Source organism: Ranitomeya variabilis, chromosome 1 (assembly GCF_051348905.1).
Source record: "Ranitomeya variabilis isolate aRanVar5 chromosome 1, aRanVar5.hap1, whole genome shotgun sequence".
Lineage (NCBI taxonomy): Eukaryota > Metazoa > Chordata > Amphibia > Anura > Dendrobatidae > Ranitomeya > Ranitomeya variabilis.
This window is the reverse complement of record NC_135232.1, coordinates 657,482,047-657,508,188: the sequence shown is the minus strand read 5'-3', so window position 1 is coordinate 657,508,188 and position 26,142 is coordinate 657,482,047. Positions and strand designations below refer to the sequence as shown.

At 46.4% G+C, this 26,142-nt stretch overlaps 1 protein-coding gene across 4 annotated transcripts in view; it reads right to left on the bottom strand.

Moving 5' to 3' along the window:
• Window positions 1–26,142, bottom strand: part of RALGAPA1 (Ral GTPase activating protein catalytic subunit alpha 1) — a 236,193-nt gene that overhangs the window by 33,153 nt on the left and 176,898 nt on the right. For all 4 annotated transcript variants that reach the window (XM_077262721.1, XM_077262692.1, XM_077262701.1 and 1 more), the window contains 2 exons: window positions 25,491–25,649; window positions 21,614–21,741 (listed from right to left, as the gene is read on the bottom strand). In XM_077262721.1, the coding sequence (XP_077118836.1) occupies window positions 21,614–21,741; window positions 25,491–25,649 (287 nt within the window). The remainder of the gene's footprint in view (window positions 1–21,613; window positions 21,742–25,490; window positions 25,650–26,142) is intronic.

The window sequence follows — 26,142 nt, the reverse complement described above, 5'->3', positions numbered from 1 at the left end:
ACCATTTATGCAGGACAGTAGAAGTATACACAGCTCCACAATATATCGTATATACTTGGGTATAAGTCGACCCAAGTATATGCAGAGGCACCTAATTTTGCCTTAAAAAACTGGGAAAGCTTATTGAGTCGAGTATAAGCCAGGTATGCATTGTCCCCACATCCCCGTCCTTGTATGCATGGCTCCCCTGTCCTTGTATGCATGGCTCCTTATCCCCGTCCTTGTATGCATAGCTCCTTATCCCCATCCTTGTATGCATAGCTCCTCATTCCCATCCTTGACTGCATGGCTCCCCCGTCCCTGTCCTTATATGTATGGCTCCTTATCCCCGTCCTTGTATGCATAGCTCCTCATCCCCATCCTTGTCTGCATGTCTTTGTATGCATGGCTCCTTATCCCCGTCCTTGTATGCATGGGCCTCTTATTCCCATTTTTGTATGCATGGCTCCTTATCCCCGTCCTTGTATGCATGGGCCTCTTATTCCCATTTTTGTATGCATGGGCCTCTTATTCCCATTTTTGTATGCATGGCTCCTTATCCCCGTCCTTGTACGCATGGGCCTCTTATTCCCATTCTTGTATGCATGGCTCCTTATCCCCGTCCTTGTATGCATGGCTCCTTCATTGTTCATGTATGCATGGTTCCGATAAAAAAAAAAAACAAACAAAAAAAAACACACATCCTACTTACCTTCCCTGCATGCCCTCGCAGCATCTCGTTCTGGTGCCAGCAGCTCCTGTGGCCGGGTGATCACGTGTCCCCCACTCTTTAAGGTAATAAATATTTACCCATGCCTATGGGAGTGGAGAGGGGTGAATACTCATTACCTTTAATGAGCGGAAGACACGTGATCGCTCGGCCTGAAGAACTGCGGGCGCCGGAACGAGATGCAGCGAGGGTGCGCAGGGAAGGTAAGTGGCATGTGTGCTGGAAGTCGGCGGCTGTGGCTGTGAACGCTATAAGAGAAATGAATATTCACTGCCAGCGCAGTGAATATTAATTTCTCCTTAGCAGCGGCACAGGCTTTAGCCACAGCCGCTGGCTCCTGCCTCTGTGACCCGCTGCTCCCCCTCTGTTTTTTTGGGACAACGACTCGTGTATAAGCCGAGGGGGGTGTTTTCAGCACAAAAAAAATATGCTGAAAAACTCGGCTTACACACGAGTTTATACGGTATACTACAATCTATTATATACGCAGCGGCATATTATATACCGTGTTAAGGAATATAGAGCGGTGTATATATTATATAGAGTAGAGATGTGGCAGCAGTGTATATATAGTGTGAGTTCCACACTATATACATAGCGCCATACTATATAAACATCTCTACACTATACAAACATCTCTACACTCTCTCTCTATATATATATATACACATCTCTACAATATACGGTAATTAGGACAGCATTATACTATACTAGATGGTGGCCCGATTCTAAAGTATCTGGTATTCTAGAATATGTAGGTAGTATATAGCACAGGCCACGTACTATATTGCACAGTCACGTAGTATATAACACAACCGACGTAGTATATAACATAGCTGCGTAGTATATAACACAGCGCACGTAGTATATAGCACAGCCACGTAGTATATTGCACAGCCACGTAGTATATTGCACAGCCACGTAGTATATTGCACAACCACGTAGTATATTGCACAGCCACGTAGTATATTGCACAGCCACGTAGTGTATTGCACAGCCACGTAGTATATTGCACAGTCACGTAGTATATTGCACAGCCACGTAGTATATTGCACAGCCACGTACTATATTGTAGAGCCACATAGTATATTGCAGAGCCACATAGTATATTGCAGAGCCACGTAGTATATTGCAGAGACACGTAGTATATAACACAGAGCACGTAGTATATTGCACAGCCACGTAGTATATTGCACAGTCACGTTGTATATTGCAGTCACGTTGCATATTGCACAGTCACGTTGCATATTGCACAGTCACGTTGTATATTGCAGTCACGTTGTATATTGCACAGTCACGTTGTATATTGCACAGTCTCGTAGTATATTGCACAGCCACGTAGTATATTGCACAGCCACGTAGTATATAACACAGAGACGTAGTATATAACACTGCGCATGGAGTATATAACACAGGTTAAGTAGTATAAAGCATAACGATTTAGTATATTGCCCAGCTACATAGTGTATAGCACAGAGATGTAGCATATAACAGAGCCCACGCAGTATGTAACGCAGCCCACGTAGTATATAGCAATGTGGGCACTATATGCGTGGTAAAAAAAGAAATAAAATAAAAAATAAACATATACTCATGTTCCGAAGGCCCCTTGAAGTCCTGGCGCTTCTCTGCGGTGCACGCGGCGGCTTCCGGTCCCAGGGTTGCTATGCGCTTAGGATCTGGGATGACGTCACGGTCACATGACCGTGACGTCATCCCAGGTCCTGCGTGCATAGCATCCTTGGAATCCGCTTGCACTGCCAAGGACAGCGGGCGACGTCGGAAGGTGAGAATAACCTTTTTTTTTTTTTAATTATTATTATTATTTTTAACATTACATCTTTTTACTATTGATGCTGCATAGGCAGCATCAATAGTAAAAAGTTGTTCAGACAGGGTTAATAGCTGCGTTAACGGAGTGCGTTACACCGCGGCATAACGCTGCCATTAACCCTGTGTGAGCGCTGACTGCTGGGGAGTATGGACGGGACACTGAGTGCAGGGCAGTAAGCAGCGGCCATTTCGCTGCTGGACTGTGCCCGTCGCTGATTGATCGTGGGCGTTTTGCCAGGACCAATCAGCAACTTGGATTTCCGTGACAGACAGAGGCCGCGACCAATGAATATCCATGACAGACAGACAGAAAGACGGAAGTGACCCTTAGACAATTATATATATAGATTATGATGCATACATCACATAGGAGACACCGCGACTGCTGAATATATATCACATTGAAACTACTGTATATACAATATATAGTTGACACTGTGACCGATGTGTATAGTTGTAGTATCACCTATATATTGTATGTGATACTGTGACTGGTGTACACACATTATATAGATGAAACTGAAAAAAACAAAAATATATATATATATATTAGACACAGATAGATAGTGCGACTATACACAGCAGTATCACCTATACAACGTATATGCAGTAGTCTATACATTATACAGGTGATACTGCAAATGTTGGATACACATTATATAGGCGATACTGCTACTGCTGTATATAATGATAGTATCACCTATATATCATGTATACAGCAGTCTATATACATTATATAGGCAATACTGCTACCAATGTGTATATACGTTATATATAGGTGATAATGTTGTGTATATATGTACGTGTTTGTGTGTATACACACACCAGTATCGCCTATATAACGACATACAGTGCCTACAAGTAGTATTCAACCCCCTGCAGATTTACACATTTGGAATTAACTTGGCATTGTGACATTTGGACTGTAGATCAGCCTGGAAGTGTGAAATGCACTGCTGCAAAAAAGAATGTTATTTCTTTGCTTATTTTTTTTTTTAAATTGGGAAAAGTTTTTTCAGAGGGTCATTTATTATTCAACCCCTCAACCCACCAGAATTCTGTTTGGTTCCCCTACAGTATTAAGAAGTAGTTCAGGCACAAAGAACAATGAGCTTCACATGTTTGGATTAATTATCTCTTTTTCCAGCCTTTTCTGACTATTTAAGACCCTCCCCAAACTTGTGAACAGCACTCAAACATGGTCAACATGGGAAAGACAAAGGAGCATTCCAAAGCCATCAGAGACAAGATCGTGGAGGGTCACAAGGCTGGCAAGGGGTACAAAACCCTTTCCAAGGAGTTGGGCCTACCTGTCTCCACTGTTGGGAGCATCATCCGGAAGTGGAAGGCTTATGGAACTACTGTTAGCCTTCCACGGCCTGGACAGCCTTTGAAAGTTTTCCTCCCGTGCCGAGGCCAGGCTTGTCCGAAGAGTCAAGGCTAACCCAAGGACAACAAGGAAGGAGCTCCGGGAAGATCTCATGGCAGTGGGGACATTGGTTTCAGTCAAAACCATAAGTAACGTACTCCACCGCAATGGTCTCCGTTCCAGACGAGCCCGTAAGGTACCTTTACTTTCAAAGCGTCATGTCAAGGCTCGTCTACAGTTTGCTCATGATCACTTGGAGGACTCTGAGACTGACTGGTTCAAGGTTCTCTGGTCTGATGAGACCAAGATCGAGATCTTTGGTGCCAACCACACATGTGACGTTTGGAGACTGGATGGCACTGCATACGACCCCAAGAATACCATCCCTACAGTCAAGCATGGTGGTGGCAGCATCATGCTGTGGGGCTGTTTCTCAGCCAAGGGGCCTGGCCATCTGGTCCGCATCCATGGGAAGATGGATAGCACGGCCTACTTGGAGATTTTGGCCAAGAACCTCCGCTCCTCCATCAAGGATCTTAAGATGGGTCGTCATTTCATCTTCCAACAAGACAACGACCCAAAGCACACAGCCAAGAAAACCAAGGCCTGGTTCAAGAGGCAAAAAATCAAGGTGTTGCAGTGGCCTAGTCAGTCTCCTGACCTTAACCCAATTGAAAACTTGTGGAAGGAGCTCAAGATTAAAGTCCACATGAGACACCCAAAGAACCTAGATAACTTGGAGAAGATCTGCATGGAGGAGTGGGCCAAGATAACTCCAGAGACCTGTGCCGGCCTGATCAGGTCTTATAAAAGACGATTATTAGCTGTAATTGCAAACAAAGGTTATTCCACAAAATATTAAACCTAGGGGTTGAATAATAATTGACCCACACTTTTATGTTTAAAATTTATAAAAATTTAACTGAGCAACAAAACTTTTTGGTTTGTAAGATTTATGCATCTGTTAATAATTCCTGCTCTTGTTTGAAGTTTGAAGACTCTAACTTATTTGCATCTTATTAAACCTGCTAAATCTGCAGGGGGTTGAATACTACTTTTAGGCACTGTATATACACAGCAGTATCACCTATATACACATCAGTGTACACATCAGTAGCGGTATTGCCTATATAATGTGTATAGACTACTATATATACATTATATAGGTGATACTGATGTATATAATCACTATACCACCTATATAATGTATGTATAGCAGTCTACATCTTATATAGGTGACACTGCTACTGATGTGTACATATAGGTGATACTGCTGTGTATACATGTACATATATGTGTATACATATGTGTGTGTATACACACACTGCAGTATCACCTATATAACGTATATACGCATCAGTAGCAGTGTCACCTATATAAGATATAGACTGCTATACATACATTATAGTGGTATAGTGATTATATACAGCAGCATCACCTATATAATGTATATATAGCAGTCTATACACATTATATAGGTGCAACTGCTGTATATACATTAAAAAAAATCATCTTGGGAGTCACCCAGGTCCCTGAGATGGGGGAGGAGGTCGGGAGGATGAAGAGCTGAGGTGGGTCGGGTCCTGTCCAGCGTCGGCGGTGAAGAGGATCCCAGGCATTGGTGAGCAGTCTTCTCTGACGCTGGTGCAGGCGGGCCAGCGTCAGACACAGTCAGGTGGAGGCGCCCTATGAACGCCGGCCTTTTCAAATAACTCAATGTGCGCGCGTGGTCTCCTGCTTGCCTGCACTGGCATAGGCAGCAGACGAGCACGCGCAGGAACTAGGACCGTGGCCGTGCTCGCGCACTAGCGTGGGCCACCGCGGCACTTATCAGCTCGGGCAATGCTCGCACACAGGACCTGGCTGAGTTTTAAAGGGCCGGCTGGAGGGATTAGGCGCGCTATGTATTAAAATCGCTGCCAGTCCTCCAGTGGCCCTGTGCAGCTGCTCAGGCACCGGCCCGGGGGGGCATATGCATTCCTGCAACCCGGGCCAGTCCGCCCCTGTGTGTATCCACCAGACTTCTGCACAACACAACTGATGGTCCCAACCCCATTTATAAGGCAAGAAATCCCACTTATTAAACCTGACAGGGCACACCTGTGAATTGAAAACCATTCCCGGTGACTACCTCTTGAAGCTCATCAAGAGAATGCCAAGAGTGTGCAAAGCAGTCATCAAAGCAAAAGGTGGCTATTTTGAAGGACCTAGAATATAAAGCATATTTTCAGTTGTTTCACACTTTTTTATATATAATTCCACATGTGTTAATTCATAGTTTTGATGCCTTCAGTGTGAATGTACAATTTTCATAGTCATGAAAATACAGAAAAATCTTTCAACGAGAAGGTGTGTCCAAACTTTTGGTCTGTACTGTATATATATATATATATATATATATATATATATATATATATATATATACATATATAATTTTTTCCACATTAAATGAATGTACTTTGGGCTGCAAAAAATGTTGCACCGATTCCCTTCTATAGCCTCTATGTTGCCATGTTTATTACCGGCTGCAAAGTTCACTGAGAACCGGTCAGTCAGTTCACTGTGAATTTCTGCACAGTTGCAAAAATGAATTTTAGCCCCAAATTCAGGCACTCACCAACGTTTTTATCCTCTGAATATATCGCAGTCATCATATTATATGGCTCTGTGTAATTCTTCTCTTTTATCTGCTCTGTGTAGTAAAGGGAAGTCTCTTGTCCTTGCATTTATCATTCCCCTCTTTGGTTCTTGACCCAGCTGTTCCTTCCTCTCCCTGCCAGGGACTTTTGCAGTGATGACTCATGCAGGGAAAATTGACCTCCTGTTACTACATAGAGCTTTGAAGGCTGCAGCTAGTCAGTTTTAATCACGTGATGTCATAGACCTAATTGAAAAGAGAAGAATTAGCTGGGTAGAAAAGTAAAATGAGCAATTGTAAGTACACAGTAATATGATGATTGCAATATATTAAGATAAAAATTTTGATGGGAGGAGGAGGAATGCTTCTTTAGGTAAAAATAAATACATAAACTGTCGAAAAAGTCCTTTAACCTCTTGGAAGCATCTATGTCCAACAGTAAGCTCTGATCACTGCTGATAACATTTAAATGCTGCTATCAATCGGACTGCAACATCTAAATGCAGCACATACCGGTCACTTGTGTATGTCGCCCTTCAATGGCCCCACTGAGAAGCAATCATGGGGTGCCAATGGCTTACCATGGCTGCCGGGGAGTGCTGAAGGCTCCTGTAAGTGTTGTCTTAGTACTCTTTAGTGCTCCGCAAGCTGAGCTCCATAATACACTAAAACGCTTCTGTTGTCCCCCCCGTTAACATTACTTTTATTTAGCCAAAAATGTATGGGGGTCTTTACCATAGGAAAGTATTGCCCACATTCCTTCCCCAATCACCTTGTGGGGTGACACAATCCAATGGGCTCTGATCAATGCAGTCAACAACAGGGTGCGTATTGGGACTGTATCGCACGTAGTCACGAAAATGTTCTGAAGTGAAAAGATGCTGCACTAGAAGAAGTTCCTTAAACGGCCACCATAAGACGCTATATATGGCAGGAAATAAATTAAAGGAAAAAACCCCCAAAACTATATTTATATTTTTCATTTATCTCTCAAAACTACATGAACTATGGCTCCCTTTTACCCAAAAAGACGTGTGTATGAGCCAGGGTTGTGGAGTTGGTGTCCATTCTGGTGGAGTTGGTATAAAATGGACCAACTCCTAAAATATTTGTGGAGTCTGGAAAATTGAGGAGTTGGAGGTTTGGCTTGGCTGGTATGAGCATCCCCCATCTTTCTAGTAAGGCACCTGATGGAGCAGACCACTTTATTTCCCGTCATAATTATACAGAATTTGGTAAATAAACCCACTTGTATTTCTATGTATGAATGGGATCTCTACCGTGGAAGTGTCACTTATGATATTTTATGGGACCTTATTACGTCCATTAATATGCCGTTTTGTCACTGGCCTAAACAGAGAGCCCACCAGCGACTGTGACCTATTTATCTGCTCCCCCAACACCATGAGGCATGAGCAAAACTAGCGAAGTATGGCAGACAGGCAATCTGTCCAGAAAAGCTTGCACTTTTGTTAATCCACAGCTAAGCTTCTACCCGATCATCGGAGCCACAAACATGTCCAAGCTGTCTACATCATCAGAAAGGTGAATTACTTAAGGGCTTATCTGCATGGATGCGTCAGGCAATCCTGTCCGGGCACAATTGAATCTGGTAATTATTATGAACGTGCACAAAGTTTGATTTTATTACTTAAAGTGAGTTGTGACAAATGACAGCGAGGACCACCGCCTCCGTCCTGCTGATAAGCAGCATATTAGTTTAGACTAATGGACAATGTGCCTCTAGGGGTCAGCTGGCCCGGCTTCTGGAACAATAAATATAATATATACTGCAATAAGAGGTACAAATGGCCTGCAGTATATTACCGGCTCAGAGTAATGAAGAGATGTTTGTGTTCACTGTGCTTGAACATATCAGACACAAAACTAGTGAAACATTCCGAGATGAAATGACAGATTGTTAAGATATTATTACCGGTGGGTGCGACCCCTGAATCTCTACCAGCATTATTTTTTTGAAAAAAAATAATATAACAGAATTGCACTCTTCCAAAATAAATAAATTAAACATTCACATGGTCTTGTAGAGGGGATGCTAAAAGAAGTCTGATCCAGGATTGGTTTTAGTAAAAATGGTTCTGATATGGTATTAATATGGGGTGCGAGGGCCCCGAGATGTGGCAGCTACTGTTGGCTGAAAACCAAGCCCACCTGTTGGAACCAATGAGAGCTGGAGTTTGCAGTAGACTTAGGTGCTCATTGGTTCCTGCTTGTGGGTGTGGTCTTCAGCCGCACCTTGGCGGCATCTGGAAGCTCTAGAAGACTATTTAGTTACCTGCAGTTCTTTATTTAAAATGAATTAAAGAGGTTGTTCATGATTGAAAAGAAGGCTCTGCTTTTCTCAGCTAAAATCTAAGTATATTTTTCAAATTTTGACACTGTATATATAGAGTTTCAGAAGAGCGTCGTCAGAGTTTCAGAAGAGCGTCGTCAGAGTTTCAGAAGAGCGTCGTCAGAGTTTCAGAAGAGCGTCGTCAGAGTTTCAGAAGAGCGTCGTCAGAGTTTCAGAAGAGCGTCGTCAGAGTTTCAGAAGAGCGTCGTCAGAGTTTCAGAAGAGCGTCGTCAGAGTTTCAGAAGAGCGTCGTCAGAGTTTCAGAAGAGCGTCGTCAGAGTTTCAGCAGAGCGTCGTCAGAGTTTCAGCAGAGCGTCGTCAGTTTCAGCAGAGCGTCGTCAGTTTCAGCAGAGCGCCGACAGAGTTTCAGCAGAGCGCCGACAGAGTTTCAGCAGAGCGCCGACAGAGTTTCAGCAGAGCGCCGACAGAGTTTCAGCAGAGCGCCGACAGAGTTTCAGCAGAGCGCCGACAGAGTTTCAGCAGAGCGCCGACAGAGTTTCAGCAGAGCGCCGACAGAGTTTCAGCAGAGCGCCGTCAGTTTCAGCAGAGCGCCGACAGAGTTTCAGCAGAGCGCCGTCAGTTTCAGGAGAGCGCCGTCAGTTTCAGCAGAGCGCCGTCAGTTTCAGCAGAGCGTCGTCAGTTTCAGCAGAGCGTCGTCAGTTTCAGCAGAGCGTCGTCAGTTTCAGCAGAGCGTCGTCAGTTTCAGCAGAGCGTCGTCAGTTTCAGCAGAGCGTCGTCAGTTTCAGCAGAGCGTCGTCAGTTTCAGCAGAGCGTCGTCAGTTTCAGCAGAGCGTCGTCAGTTTCAGCAGAGCGTCGTCAGTTTCAGCAGAGCGTCGTCAGTTTCAGCAGAGCGTCGTCAGTTTCAGCAGAGCGTCGTCAGTTTCAGCAGAGCGTCGTCAGAGTTTCAGCATTGCCGTCAGAGTTTCAGCAGAGCGTCGTCAGTTTCAGCAGAGTGTCGTCGGAGTTTCAGCAGTGCCCTCAGAGTTTCAGCAGAGCCGTCAGAGTTTTAGCAGAGCGTCGTCAGTTTTAGCAGAGCGCCGTCAGTTTCAGCAGAGCGCCGTCAGTTTCAGCAGAGCGCCGTCAGTTTCAGCAGAGCGCCGTCAGTTTCAGCAGAGCGCCGTCAGTTTCAGCAGAGCGCCGTCAGTTTCAGCAGAGCGCCGTCAGTTTCAGCAGAGCGCCGTCAGTTTCAGCAGAGCGCCGTCAGTTTCAGCAGAGCGCCGTCAGTTTCAGCAGAGCGCCGTCAGTTTCAGCAGAGCGCCGTCAGTTTCAGCAGAGCGCCGTCAGTTTCAGCAGAGCGCCGTCAGTTTCAGCAGAGCGCCGTCAGTTTCAGCAGAGCGCCGTCAGTTTCAGCAGAGCGCCGTCAGTTTCAGCAGAGCGCCGTCAGTTTCAGCAGAGCGCCGTCAGTTTCAGCAGAGCGCCGTCAGTTTCAGCAGAGCGCCGTCAGTTTCAGCAGAGCGCCGTCAGTTTCAGCAGAGCGCCGTCAGTTTCAGCAGAGCGCCGTCAGTTTCAGCAGAGCGCCGTCAGTTTCAGCAGAGCGCCGTCAGTTTCAGCAGAGCGCCGTCAGTTTCAGCAGAGCGCCGTCAGTTTCAGCAGAGCGCCGTCAGTTTCAGCAGAGCGCCGTCAGTTTCAGCAGAGCGCCGTCAGTTTCAGCAGAGCGCCGTCAGTTTCAGCAGAGCGCCGTCAGTTTCAGCAGAGCGCCGTCAGTTTCAGCAGAGCGCCGTCAGTTTCAGCAGAGCGCCGTCAGTTTCAGCAGAGCGCCGTCAGTTTCAGCAGAGCGCCGTCAGTTTCAGCAGAGCGCCGTCAGTTTCAGCAGAGCGCCGTCAGTTTCAGCAGAGCGCCGTCAGTTTCAGCAGAGCGCCGTCAGTTTCAGCAGAGCGCCGTCAGTTTCAGCAGAGCGCCGTCAGTTTCAGCAGAGCGCCGTCAGTTTCAGCAGAGCGCCGTCAGTTTCAGCAGAGCGCCGTCAGTTTCAGCAGAGCGCCGTCAGTTTCAGCAGAGCGCCGTCAGTTTCAGCAGAGCGCCGTCAGTTTCAGCAGAGCGCCGTCAGTTTCAGCAGAGCGCCGTCAGTTTCAGCAGAGCGCCGTCAGTTTCAGCAGAGCGCCGTCAGTTTCAGCAGAGCGCCGTCAGTTTCAGCAGAGCGCCGTCAGTTTCAGCAGAGCGCCGTCAGTTTCAGCAGAGCGCCGTCAGTTTCAGCAGAGCGCCGTCAGTTTCAGCAGAGCGCCGTCAGTTTCAGCAGAGCGCCGTCAGTTTCAGCAGAGCGCCGTCAGTTTCAGCAGAGCGCCGTCAGTTTCAGCAGAGCGCCGTCAGTTTCAGCAGAGCGCCGTCAGTTTCAGCAGAGCGCCGTCAGTTTCAGCAGAGCGCCGTCAGTTTCAGCAGAGCGCCGTCAGTTTCAGCAGAGCGCCGTCAGTTTCAGCAGAGCGCCGTCAGTTTCAGCAGAGCGCCGTCAGTTTCAGCAGAGCGCCGTCAGTTTCAGCAGAGCGCCGTCAGTTTCAGCAGAGCGCCGTCAGTTTCAGCAGAGCGCCGTCAGTTTCAGCAGAGCGCCGTCAGTTTCAGCAGAGCGCCGTCAGTTTCAGCAGAGCGCCGTCAGTTTCAGCAGAGCGCCGTCAGTTTCAGCAGAGCGCCGTCAGTTTCAGCAGAGCGCCGTCAGTTTCAGCAGAGCGCCGTCAGTTTCAGCAGAGCGCCGTCAGTTTCAGCAGAGCGCCGTCAGTTTCAGCAGAGCGCCGTCAGTTTCAGCAGAGCGCCGTCAGTTTCAGCAGAGCGCCGTCAGTTTCAGCAGAGCGCCGTCAGTTTCAGCAGAGCGCCGTCAGTTTCAGCAGAGCGCCGTCAGTTTCAGCAGAGCGCCGTCAGTTTCAGCAGAGCGCCGTCAGTTTCAGCAGAGCGCCGTCAGTTTCAGCAGAGCGCCGTCAGTTTCAGCAGAGCGCCGTCAGTTTCAGCAGAGCGCCGTCAGTTTCAGCAGAGCGCCGTCAGTTTCAGCAGAGCGCCGTCAGTTTCAGCAGAGCGCCGTCAGTTTCAGCAGAGCGCCGTCAGTTTCAGCAGAGCGCCGTCAGTTTCAGCAGAGCGCCGTCAGTTTCAGCAGAGCGCCGTCAGTTTCAGCAGAGCGCCGTCAGTTTCAGCAGAGCGCCGTCAGTTTCAGCAGAGCGCCGTCAGTTTCAGCAGAGCGCCGTCAGTTTCAGCAGAGCGCCGTCAGTTTCAGCAGAGCGCCGTCAGTTTCAGCAGAGCGCCGTCAGTTTCAGCAGAGCGCCGTCAGTTTCAGCAGAGCGCCGTCAGTTTCAGCAGAGCGCCGTCAGTTTCAGCAGAGCGCCGTCAGTTTCAGCAGAGCGCCGTCAGTTTCAGCAGAGCGCCGTCAGTTTCAGCAGAGCGCCGTCAGTTTCAGCAGAGCGCCGTCAGTTTCAGCAGAGCGCCGTCAGTTTCAGCAGAGCGCCGTCAGTTTCAGCAGAGCGCCGTCAGTTTCAGCAGAGCGCCGTCAGTTTCAGCAGAGCGCCGTCAGTTTCAGCAGAGCGCCGTCAGTTTCAGCAGAGCGCCGTCAGTTTCAGCAGAGCGCCGTCAGTTTCAGCAGAGCGCCGTCAGTTTCAGCAGAGCGCCGTCAGTTTCAGCAGAGCGCCGTCAGTTTCAGCAGAGCGCCGTCAGTTTCAGCAGAGCGCCGTCAGTTTCAGCAGAGCGCCGTCAGTTTCAGCAGAGCGCCGTCAGTTTCAGCAGAGCGCCGTCAGTTTCAGCAGAGCGCCGTCAGTTTCAGCAGAGCGCCGTCAGTTTCAGCAGAGCGCCGTCAGTTTCAGCAGAGCGCCGTCAGTTTCAGCAGAGCGCCGTCAGTTTCAGCAGAGCGCCGTCAGTTTCAGCAGAGCGCCGTCAGTTTCAGCAGAGCGCCGTCAGTTTCAGCAGAGCGCCGTCAGTTTCAGCAGAGCGCCGTCAGTTTCAGCAGAGCGCCGTCAGTTTCAGCAGAGCGCCGTCAGTTTCAGCAGAGCGCCGTCAGTTTCAGCAGAGCGCCGTCAGTTTCAGCAGAGCGCCGTCAGTTTCAGCAGAGCGCCGTCAGTTTCAGCAGAGCGCCGTCAGTTTCAGCAGAGCGCCGTCAGTTTCAGCAGAGCGCCGTCAGTTTCAGCAGAGCGCCGTCAGTTTCAGCAGAGCGCCGTCAGTTTCAGCAGAGCGCCGTCAGTTTCAGCAGAGCGCCGTCAGTTTCAGCAGAGCGCCGTCAGTTTCAGCAGAGCGCCGTCAGTTTCAGCAGAGCGCCGTCAGTTTCAGCAGAGCGCCGTCAGTTTCAGCAGAGCGCCGTCAGTTTCAGCAGAGCGCCGTCAGTTTCAGCAGAGCGCCGTCAGTTTCAGCAGAGCGCCGTCAGTTTCAGCAGAGCGCCGTCAGTTTCAGCAGAGCGCCGTCAGTTTCAGCAGAGCGCCGTCAGTTTCAGCAGAGCGCCGTCAGTTTCAGCAGAGCGCCGTCAGTTTCAGCAGAGCGCCGTCAGTTTCAGCAGAGCGCCGTCAGAGTTTCAGCAGAGCGCCGTCAGTTTCAGCAGAGCGCCGTCAGAGTTTCAGCAGTGTTCGGAGTTTCAGCAGAGCGCCGTCAGAGTTTCAGCAGAGCGCCGTCAGAGTTTCAGCAGAGCGCCGTCAGAGTTTCAGCAGAGCGTCGTCAGTTTCAGCAATGTCGTCGGAGTTTCAGCAGTGTCATCAGAGTTTCAGCAGAGCGCCGTCAGAGTTTCAGCAGTGCTGTCAGAGTTTCAGCAGTGCCATCAGAGTTTCAGCAGAGCGTCGTCAGAGTTTCAGCAGTGCTGTCAGAGTTTCAGCAGTGCCATCAGAGTTTCAGCAGAGCGTCGTCAGAGTTTCAGCAGTGCTGTCAGAGTTTCAGCAGTGCCATCAGAGTTTCAGCAGAGCGTCGTCAGAGTTTCAGCATTGTCGTCAGTTTCAGCAGTGTTGTCAGAGTTTCAGCAGTGCCGTCAGAGTTTCAGCAGAGCGCCGTCAGAGTTTCAGCAGAGCGCCTTCAGAGTTTCAGCAGTGTTCAGAGTTTCAGCAGAGCGCCGTCAGAGTTTCAGCAGAGCGCCGTCAGAGTTTCAGCAGAGCGCCGTCAGAGTTTCAGCAGAGCGCCGTCAGAGTTTCAGCAGAGCGCCGTCAGAGTTTCAGCAGAGCGCCGTCAGAGTTTCAGCAGAGCGCCGTCAGAGTTTCAGCAGAGCGCCGTCAGAGTTTCAGCAGAGCGCCGTCAGAGTTTCAGCAGAGCGCCGTCAGATTCAGCAGAGTTTCAGCAGAGCGCCGTCAGTTTCAGCAGAGCCTCGTCAGAGTTTCAGCAGTGCCATCAGAGTTTCAGCAGAGCGTCGTCAGTTTCAGCAGAGCGTCGTCAGTTTCAGCAGAGTGTCGTCGGAGTTTCAGCAGTGTCATCAGAGTTTCAGCAGAGCGCCGTCAGTTTCAGCAGTGCTGTCAGAGTTTCAGCAGTGCCATCAGAGTTTCAGCAGAGTGTCGTCAGAGTTTCAGCAGTGTTGTCAGTTTCAGCAGTGTTGTCAGAGTTTTAGCAGAGCGTCGTCAGAGTTTTAGCAGAGCGCCGTCAGTTTCAGCAGAGCGCCGTCAGTTTCAGCAGAGCGCCGTCAGAGTTTCAGCAGAGCGCCGTCAGAGTTTCAGCAGAGCGCCGTCAGAGTTTCAGCAGAGCGCCGTCAGAGTTTCAGCAGAGCGCCGTCAGAGTTTCAGCAGAGCGCCGTCAGTTTCAGCAGTGTTCAGAGTTTCAGCAGAGCGCCGTCAGAGTTTCAGCAGAGCGCCGTCAGATTCAGCAGAGTTTCAGCAGAGCGTCGTCAGAGTTTCAGCATTGTCGTCAGTTTCAGCAGAGCGTCGTCAGAGTTTCAGCAGAGCGTCGTCAGTTTCAGCAGAGCATCATCAGAGTTTCAGCAGAGTGCCGTCAGAGTTTCAGCAGTGTTGTCAGAGTTTCAGCAGAGCGTCGTCAGAGTTTCAGCAGTGTTGTCAGAGTTTCAGCAGAGCGTCGTCAGAGTTTCAGCAGTGTTGTCAGTTTCAGCAGTGTTGTCAGAGTTTTAGCAGAGCGTCGTCAGAGTTTTAGCAGAGCGTCGTCAGTTTCAGCAGAGCGCCGTCAGAGTTTCAGCAGAGCGCCGTCAGAGTTTAAGCAGTGTTGTCAGAGTTTCAGCAGAGCGTCGTCAAAGGTTCAGCAGAGCGCCGTCAGAGTTTCAGCAGTGCCGTCAGAGTTTCAGCAGAGCGCCGTCAGTTTCAGCAGAGCCGTCAGACTTTCAGCAGTGTTGTCAGTGTTTCAGCAGAGCGCCGTCAGAGTTTCAGCAGAGCGCAGTCAGAGTTTCAGCAGAGCGCCGTCAGAGTTTCAGCAGAGCGCCGTCAGAGTTTCAGCAGAGTATCTACACAGTTTCAGCAGTTTCACGGATGAGGGGCAAAAAAAAGGAAAAAAAAAAAGTTTCTCCTGCTTTTCCTATCAAAAAGTCCACGAAAAACAGACAGCACATGGAAGACATGCTATCCAGTTTTTCATGGACCCATAGACTTGCACTGGAGATTTTGATCCGACACTTGTATCTATATCGAACAAGTCTCTGCGATTTTGTGCAGACCACTTGGTTCAACCAAAAAAATCTGGGTATGTTCGCGCAATCATAACCTGTCATAGGTACAAATTATTTTTGTGAAAAACACAGATAGTACTCGTACGTAACAAAATGGGCTTCTGAGTGTAATAGGTAGGAACATTAGTAAGTTTGTGACCTTACCAAAATAAGCCTCTTATGTATCCTCTCTACTGCAAATGAAAGGTTAACATGCAACGCAGCACGAGAACCCATTTCAGTGCCAATTCAAGCCTTCAGAATGATCACAAATCTGATTTTTCCCTGCTCTCTGCCAGCATGTGTAGAGTCCCAGGTTATAACCTGCAGATGGTGCCGGGAGACCGATTCCTCCCATTCTCTGACCCCCTTCTTCTAGGATCTGTCAAGCTGTTTTGAGAAATGTGCAACAGCACAAAGCCACTATTGTGAACCTTGGCGGTCATCTCTTCCCACTGAGAAGAAGCTCCTGCTGCCCCTGATTGGTGTCTACAAGAACAAAGACGCAGACTTAGGCTCTCATCAAGAGAACCAAGCCAAGCGCCGCTATCTGGCTGTAACATATGCCACTACAAATGGCTGGCCTCTTGGGTTTGTGAGAGGGAAGCGTCCCTACAAATTGTGCATGCCTTTGTCATGGGCATGGCAATGTGAAAACGGCATTGGATGCCTAAAATGAGGAATACCTGGTTTTTTTATTGTGAGCAGCAGATGTGAGGGAACCACAAAGCTTCGGCAGAACACTATCTCGTCCCAATGAGAAACCTTTTTTTTTTCTAATATCATGTAAGGATTTGGTATCAGAGTGCGCCAAAGGTAACCCTAAAATAATTATATTATAGCTCAATCTATAGCAATGGCCAAGGCAAAAAAAAAACACCCAAGGACACCGCAAAGCAAATATGCTTATTATTTTTTAATTAATTTATTTTTGGAAAGTGGAAAATAGGGGCAATTTAAAATGTAAATATTTTAAATTTTTCTTTATTTTTTAGTCCCGTTGGTGAAATTGTGGTTCTCAGCCTGTGATCGGGTTTCACCAGAGGACCAATAAGACGGAAACAGAGGCCGTCAGCAGACCCTAGTCTGTCATAGTAACACATTGGCGTAATTTAAGTGCCGCTTTTAGATATTTACAGCGGAAGTTGAATAGTTAAACTTCAGCGACTATTGCAAGCTCCGTTTGCGGCAGTTACAGCCCTATGTCGGCTGAGTAACACAGCCAGCGAGTGCCTGGTACTGGGCAGGCTCAGCTCCTGGGCCGGCTTCATTCTTAAAGGTCATCTATGATGAAAATCTACGACCTAGATCGTTGATGAGAGCCATGAATAAACAAGCCTTTTACGTCATAAAGAAGAACTAGCAGTTTGAAACGTGTTGGGAGTTTTAAGTCGATGAGGTGTATAAACATGAATATATAATAAAGTTGGAGAATGTGATCGCCGGATTGGTTGCTGGATTGTAGATCATACGTTTTTGGACTGCTAACTCTCTTGTTTGGCTGCGACCATCACCGGCACAAGGGAGAGACAACCATCAGATGGAGGGAGCCGGTTTGTCTTATAAAAAGAAAAGAATGTCCAGCTTCACCGAGTCCGTAAAAAAGAGTTTTCTTTATTCACAAACTTTAAACATGGAGGATACAGACTTCAGCACAAACCACATGGGTAAGAATCTCAACGCGTTTCTGGAGACTAAGCTCCCTTAATCATGACATGACGGTTTGTCTTATACCTTGTGTTTCATCATTTTGCATCCATTTTTTTGTCTCCTCTATCAAAACTATTTTTTCATTGACAGTTAAAAAAAAAAAAAAAAATGATGAAAAACGAACATCTTTCTTTTTTTCACCTGTTTTTGACAGATGCCTATAGACTAGAATGGCAAAATCTGATCTGCAAAAATAGATAAAGAGGACACACTCTGCGTTTATGAAACGGGTATAGGATCTGTTAAAAAAAAACAAAAAAAAAACAAACAAAAAAAAAGCAGCCAGTGCACAGAGGAGAAAAATTTGATGTGTGAATGAAGTCTTATGGCTGTGAAAAATTAAAAAACATCATTAAAGAGTTCTTGGTGATCTAACTTTTTTTCCCCAGTCTACCTAGTTAGAAAACACACTGTTGGCGTCTAGATCAGATCTATTAGTGACTTCTACATGCATACATCTAAAAGCTTAAAATAGTGGGAGAGCAGCTAAGCGAATCCTAAGAAATTCACCTTTATTACAAAATATTAAAATCCAAAAAATCCATCCAATACCATAAGGAAAAAGCAAACGCGTGTCATTAGTTTAAGGTGATGACTAAGGATTGTCTGAAATGCGTCTGCTTTTTCCTTATGATGTTAGATGGATTTTAATATTAATATTTTGTAATAAAAGGTTATTTTTTCGGGACTCCTCTTGTTGGATTTTTTGCGCCTTCCTGGATCCTGCACTACTATGCGTTTCTGTACAATCGGTAACTTTCCCTTCCCTTTTATCCTGGTAACATTTCATAAACATATATTTTTGTCTGGCTGTTTAACAAACAGAAATATTTAATAATCCGCACCCAATTTCGCTGAGCTAAAGTTTTTTTGCTGCATACCTTATCTATAATTTTAGCAGCAAACAGCCACAAAATCAAAATTAAGATTGGAATTGACCTGAGGGTTGGATAAGAATCGTAAAGCAAGTCAAGGGGTCTGTGGGATAAAAAAAAAAAAAAAAAAAAAAAAAAATCGGACTGCACTTGGATGACATCTGAGTGCGGTTGGATTTTCATGGAATGTCAAAAAGGAGAAGAATGTGGAGATTTTTTTTTCTTGATGTACGGGAAAAACTGATCAAACTAATTGGTCCATTTTTCTCGTACGGGAGAAAATCAGACGCCTAAATGAGGCCTTACATAAATGACAAGGATAAAAATTATTTCACCCAATATTCACTTTGTAACAAAAATCAGCCGAAACTAGAACACCTGCAAGAGATGGTACACCTGGAAAAGAAACAGTTAATAGCGGATTATGGCGACAATAGCAGCGCTGACCTGACTACTATCCGGTAGAGTAAAAGATTGGGGTACGAACCCTTTAGTACCAGAAATAATGCCATAGAAAGGTGAGGGATGACAATGCCGGCTGGCTCTTTGCTGAACTCCGAGGCTTTTAAAGAAATTATCGCAGAGGAAAAATAACCCATCTATCAACAGGTAAGTAACACACAACGGGCTGACACCAAAGCATCTCCGGCTCCTTCAGAAAGGAGCAATTGTTCCTCAGATCGCTGCCTGTTGTACCTTCTCGCTGTAATTGCAGGAGGCAGCTGTTAAAAGTGGGCACTGGAGACTAAATGCAGCGGCTTAGAGGTTGGGAAAAAGCTGGCACACTCGCTGGAAGAGAAGGACACGCTCGGGGAGGGCGAGAGACCTCAGAGCCAGAGCCACGGGCAGTGATAGAGACAGATTGCTGTAATTCTGCCTGATTGATCCAAGAAGCAACTTGCGATCAATAAACGGCCTATTTCGCTCAGGAGCACAAATACACATTTGTTAAAACTCTTACACCACTAGACAGAAGGCCATGAAGGGGGCTAGCAATTTTTTTTTTTCCTAACAGCGGATAGCTGAATATCTGCCTAAAAACCCTGCAATCTATGTGTTTTAGAAGAAAGGGAGGGAAGATCGCCGACGAGCACAATTATCTTTTTTTTCTTAAAGACTTATTATTTGATTCTCAATTTATTAAGAAGGTTCCAGGTCTCGGAGAAAAAAAAAAGAAGCTGATTTTCTCCTTCCACTATTCATTAGTTGCCAACACAGTATGCTTATGACCAATTATCCAAAATCGCCCTACTCCCACCTTAGATCGCCATGCTCCCACCTTACACCGCCCTGCTTGCACCTTACACCGCCCTTCTCGCACCTTACACTGCTCTGCTCCCACCACACATCGCCCTGCTCGCACCTTACACCGTCCTGCTCGCACCTTACACCGCCCTGCTCGCCCCTTACACCGCCCTGCTCCCAACACACATCGCCCTGCTCACACCTTACACCGCCCTGCTCCCACCACATCACCATGCTCCCACCTCACATCGCCCTGCTCCCACCTAACACCGCCCTGCTCCCACCTAACACCGCCCTGCTCCCACCTTACACCGCCCTGCTCCCAACACACATCGCCCTGCTCCCACCTTACACCGCCCTGCTCCCACCACATCACCATGCTCCCACCTCACATCGCCCTGCTCCCACCTAACACCGCCCTGCTCCCACCTTACACCGCCCTGCTCCCAACACACATCGCCCTGCTCCCACCTGACACTGCCCTGGTCCCACTACATCACCATGCTCCCACCTCACATCGCCCTGCTCCCACCTTACACCGCCCTTATCACACCTTACACCGCCCTGCTCGCACCTTACACTGCCCTGCTCCCACCTTACACCACCCTGCTCGCACCTTACACAGCCCTGCTCCCAACACACATCGCCCTGCTTGCACCTTACACCACCCTGCTCCCACATGACCATGCTCCCACCTCACATCGCCCTGCTCCCACCTTACACTGCCCTGCTCGCACCGCACATCTTCATGCTCGCACCTTACACTGCCCTGCTTGCACCACACATCGCCATACTCCCACCTTACACCATCCTGCTCGCACCTTACACCTTCCTGCTCGCACCTTACATCGCCCAGCTCGCACCTTACAATGCCTTGCTCGCACCTTACACCGCCCTGCTCCCACCACACTTCACCATGCTCCCACCTTACACCGCCCTGCTCCCACCACACATCGCCCTGCTCACACCTTACACCGCCTTTATCGCACCTTACACCACACTGCTCCCACCACACATCATCCTGCTCCCACCACACATCGCCCTGCTCTCACCACACATCGCCCTGCTCCCACCACACATCGCCCTGCTCCCACCACACATCGCCCTGCTCCCACCTTAAAAGTCAAAGCTCACTCTCATACAGAAGTCTTTTGGGTGGGATTGTGAACTGCAGCCATCACTGTAAAGGGGGCATTTACTTCACTTGTATATATTAAAAACATCCAGTAAAATTGTGAAAACAGGAAACTCATTTTGGAAGTAATCCCAAATTACTGAACAACGTGCAAAGACTAGAGAAGATCATTATAAAAAAGGACATGTCCGCTCTCCTGCACATAGAGAATATCTGCATTTCTCCTAAAATAATATTGCAATCCTATGTTGTGCCGATCCTTTGTTATTTCTTCTGGAAATGTATCCGGAAGTAGGTAACTGAGGCAATGGTGGTGTCCATACACGTTCTGATACTGTACGATGAGTGCTGTCAGGGTCAAATTGTGAAGTCACCCACCCTTTGCTATCAACAGTGCCAACATTTTAGATGTTACGCAGAGAGTTACAAGAATTTTCCACTATTTTGATATTGATGACTGTTCCTCAGGATATTTGCTTGGCACTCCCACCAATCAGCAAGATGTAAAAGTATATGTAGCAGAGCAGTCAGATTGCCACCGTTTTGAATGTCTCACGGTTGTTAAGACAGGCTGTTTGTTAGACAATCCCTGCATTGTTGCGTCTGTCGAACAGCCGCGAGACATGCAACCGCGGGTACTCAGATATATTATTCGAGCATGCCGAAGACACACTATTAGAACCTGAACATGTTTAGATAACACTTTATCCCAGCACGTCGGCTCATCACGAATCTTGACTTTTTCACTACTTTTATGTGCCTTGGATGGTGCTGCAGATATCACCCATGCATGGAAAAGTTGCAGCCCATTAAGCGAAATGGATAGCCACCATGGCGTGTATCACAATATGGCTCTAATAAACCTCCAATTAGACCCGTGACACAAGGTGGTGTCCAAAGGACTCACTGCCTGGGGAGTCTGAGGGAATATAGCACTGTGTGCACTATCAATCAGAAGACCAGTTATGGCGCCTCCAACAGCAATGTAATATATCCCACTTATGCATTTCCAGTCCTCCCAGCTCAATTCCTTCATTGGAAGAATGAATAGAGGACTATAGGACCATACAGGTTAGAATTGGGACAGTTCTCTTTTCCTGTCCCTGTACTCGGAGTCAAACACATAAAATCTGAGCAAAGACGACACACACAGCATAATCTCTGTATTACAGGAGAGAAGAATATATAAACCCCAGCACCTGAGACTTTACCATATGCAGAAAGGATACAAGTTCTGGTACAACGGGATCAGAGATTTAAGTGCTCGGCTAGCGTTAATGGCGGTGGCCCGAACCAAGCCTGGAAGTATTTTACCATTCACAATGGCTCCATCAAAAAGTGGTCCAAAAAACGGGATCTACAGGGGGGAAAAAAAGTGTTAGAAGAAAAGGCTACCTGTAGAATAAGTAAAAATTATTATCCCCTAGTCAGGCTAAATTACTATGGTGAAGTTCCCGTTTGGGAAAATGTTTGGTACAAATCTGAAGAAAATTATAAGGTGTATTAAAATGTCACGATCGGGCCCTCCATCCCACAATGAACCACACTGGATTTGTAGTGTCAATTTTAAGAATTTGCTAGGTAAGCTCCCGTCATATAATCTCCACATATTCATGTAGCCTTATACAGTATACCTGATGGGCACTAACAGGATGTCCTTCTGGCATCCATCAGCCAAGTATACACCAGTAAGTGCAATGCAAGACCCTAGGTTTAAATTCTCCAGTAAATGTAATTTCTCTGAAAATGTCAGTATTCGGTCTCAGGATAGCCAAAAACTCCTGTGCAATTGTGGCCAATTTTGTCTTGCTATGGCAAGTCATTCCTGTGCACAAGAGGAGAATTGTATGTATATACAGCTATATTTACAAACACACACACTGTATTTTATATATATATATATATATATATATATATATATATATATATATATATATATATATATATATATATATACATATACACACACACAGGGTGGTCCAAAAGTAGGTGGACAGAAAATAACATTTATTTTGATTTATATATAAAACTATATTTACTATCACAAGCATAACATTGACAATTAAATTTTATTGTTCAGAATTTTAAATTCTGAACAATAATACAAAAGCCCTTAAATTTTATCAACGCAGGTGCTCCAACTGTTTTCCATCACAATTTGCACAGCTGTGAAGTCTGCCTCTTACGCTTCGACAAACATTTTTGCACAAGTCTCTGTGGGTATTAATTTCTTGAAATGCATCTCTTATGTAAATGTTCAAATCACTGACACTTTTTGGTTTTCGACTATAAACTTTGTCCTTGAGTACTCCCCAAAAGAAAAAATCCATTGGGGTCAAGTCTGGTGAACGTGCCGGCCAATCAAGTGGGCCTCTTCGGCCAATCCATTTATTAGGAAATGTTTCATCAAGATACTCACGGACTACTCTTGAATAATGTGGAGGGGCCCCATCTTGTTGGAAATAAAGGTCATTTGAATTAGGCTGTTGCTGTAACTGGGGAACAACTTGATTCATTAGAATTTCGAGATACTTATCTCCTGTGACTGTTCCATAAAAAATATGGTCCAAAAACACCAAAACTTGAAATACCACCTCAAACATTGACACCAGGCTGATTTAGTTGTTGCTCTAATGTTACATGCATGATTTCATTATACCAGTAAATCCAATTATGTCTGTTAATATGGCCAGATAATCACTCCACATAATGTTATCTAAAATTACTGGATTTTCTTCAATTTCGTTAAAGGGAACCTGTCACCCCCAAAATGGAAGTTAAGCTAAGCCCACCGGCATCAGGGGCTGATCTACAGCATTCTGTAATGCTGTAGATAAGCCCCCGATGTATCCTGAAAGATGAGAAAAAGAGGTTATATTATACTCACCTAGGGGCGGTCCGGTCCGGGGCCTCCCATCTTCTTACGATGACGTCCTCTTCTTGTCTTCACGCCGCAGCTCCGGCGCAGGTGTACTTTATCTGCCCTGTTGAGGGCAAAGTACTGCAGTGCGCAGGCGCCGGGAAAGGTCAAAGAGGCCCAGCGCCTGCGCACTGCAGTACTTTGCTCTGCCCTCAACAGGACAGACAAAGTACGCCTGCGCCGCAACCGCAGCGTGAAGACAAGAGGACGTCATCGTAAGAAGATGGGAGGCCCCGGACCGCGACACCCATCGTACCGGACTGCAGCGGGACCGCCCCTGGGTGAGTATAATCTAACCTCTTTTTCTCATCTTTCAGGATACATCGGGGGCTTATCTACAGCATTACAGAATGCTGTAGATAAGCCCCTGATGCCAGTGGTCGCAGCTCACCATCGATTTTGGGGGTGACAGGTTCCCTTTAAGCATAATCTCACTAAATTGCAGCCGCCTGTCTGGATCATCCTCCAATAAACCATGAATTAGACGCGGACGATAAGCTTTCCACCCAACAGATTTCAGGATTCGCATGATGGAAGCTCGTGAAATTCCCAATTCTAAAGAGACTCTTCTGGTGGACTTTTTTGGACTCTGAACAAATGAAATGTTTCAACAACAAGTTGTTTATTATTTTCTGTACAGGCTGTTTTGGGTCGACCAGTTTTTGGAGCATTAAGGGTTGAGCCAGTGGCATTGAATTTGTCAGGAATGCGGTAAATGGTTTGTCTCCTTGGGGCTTGAGTACCAAATGTTTCAACCCAATTTGCTCTAACTGTTTCAGCATTTTGAGATTTCCAATACTCTTAAAATCCATTTTCTGTGATCTGTATTTAAATTATTTGCCATTATGGGTTATCTGAATGATCTGAAAAGAAAACAGATTTGAGGGGAGATTTATCTGTGAAAACCGGATCTGTGAAACTGACTCAGCTGCTCTTAGCAACCAATCAGATTCCACCTTTCATTTTCCAAAGAGTCTGTGAAGAATGAAAAGTGGAAAAGTGGAATCTGATTGGTTGAGAAGGGCAACTGAGTCAGTTTCACTTTACACCATGTTTGATAAATTTCCCCCTTCATAATATATTAAAATAATAAAATACATAAAAGATAATATATTGATTCAAAAAAATAAAAAATAGTATATTAAACGTAATAAAATATAGCATATTAATAAAAATAACATATAAAAATAACAGTATATTGATACACATACAAACATAACAATAATAAATAAGAATCCTGGATACGTTTACTACACATTGTAGGAAAGTCAGGTAAGACTGGGTTAAATCCTAGTATTACAGGTCTCAGATGCACCAGGCTAGCTGTGACTAAGAACCAGGGCCTGTGTTCACCTGGGAGCTCTCAGTCTGCTGGGGATGTTGAGCAGATTGGGGTGTGCTGCTGGTGAGTGATCAGTAAAATGTGAGTGATAGCTGGGAGGGAGACAAGCCTGGGTCTCTCTGAATGGAAACTGTACGGCTCACCTAGGAAAGCTAAGCAGTCTGTGTGTTGGAGCTACAGAGGAACATGTGGAAGTTGCAGCCATTGTTCCTGGAGTTGAACACTTCTGTTTGTGCTGGAAGCTGCTGGAGCTCAGGCTGAAGATGATACGGAGACTGCTAGTACCGTACCTCTTCGTTGTGTAAAATTTGCTCCAGGAGAATGGATTGTACATATCACCTTACTGTGTCTGGGAGGCAGAAAAGACCTCTGGTGTTGTCAGTCTTAGCCAGAAGCTGAGAGGAAGAGGACTGAAATCTGTTTGTGTGAGCCTGCACTGACATGTGCCGGCTGAATGACCTGGCTATTTGCTGTGATGCCTTTGTGCCCAGAAGAGGCCGTTATGTTTTGAACTCATTGATGTTTTATAAAAGCAATAAAGAACGTGTTTGGACAAAACCACATTGCCTGTGTGGACGCTGCCTAATGCCTACCTGATAGAGTGAATCCCTACAGTATATTATATATACAGATACAAGGGTGCATTTATTTATTACTCTCTGTTGTCAGCCATTCAGAAGCAGGAGAGAGAGTGACAGTAATGCTCTGTAGTTCCTGACCTGTCCCTATGTCATGTACCGATTCTCCAGTGATGAGAATCTTTATTATTTCCAATGGAAGGATTAGTGAGCCTTTAATGATGGTGGAATTGGGAAAAACATAAAGAAGCGGATGTGAATCTTACTTCCGGTTTCTTCATAATCTGGATGCTGAACATGTGATTCTTCATGGGGTAGATGACTAGTAGCACGTCCCCAAACTCCGTGGGTATTATGCCTCTGCGATACTCTCTGCTGTGCTCCGACCATACAATGTGGACTTCATCATTGCCGAGGTGACGAAGCTGCAGATGGAAAGGAAATTGAAAGGGACATTAAAAAGTGAATGAGAATAATTGGGAATAAAAATGAAAGCCAGCTGTTATCAAATTTAATTTGCTGGGGAAAATGTAATCTACTTTGCTGCGTTAAGCCCGGTAAGGACAGGCAGACAATAACGTGTGAATGTGAGAAATGGAGTGTGCTGAACTCAACTTTTATAACTGGATTGTACACACTGGTCTACGAGGACGTACTGAGAACAACAGGACGGCATTCTTGTTCTAGAGATCGGAGGCACAGGCTTAATCCCATTAACAGGAATGGGCCCGGTAATTGAAGGGAATCAGTTATCAGTAGGGCCTTAGACCCCGATTCCAGTGATGTGTCACTTACTAGGTTGTGACACAAGAGGGAAACGATGAAAAATGGTCACACACAATAAATAGAAATGCTATAACCTTTATTAATACCAAACCACAATATTAAAACCAGGTGAGCGGAGGGAAGGTAGTAAAG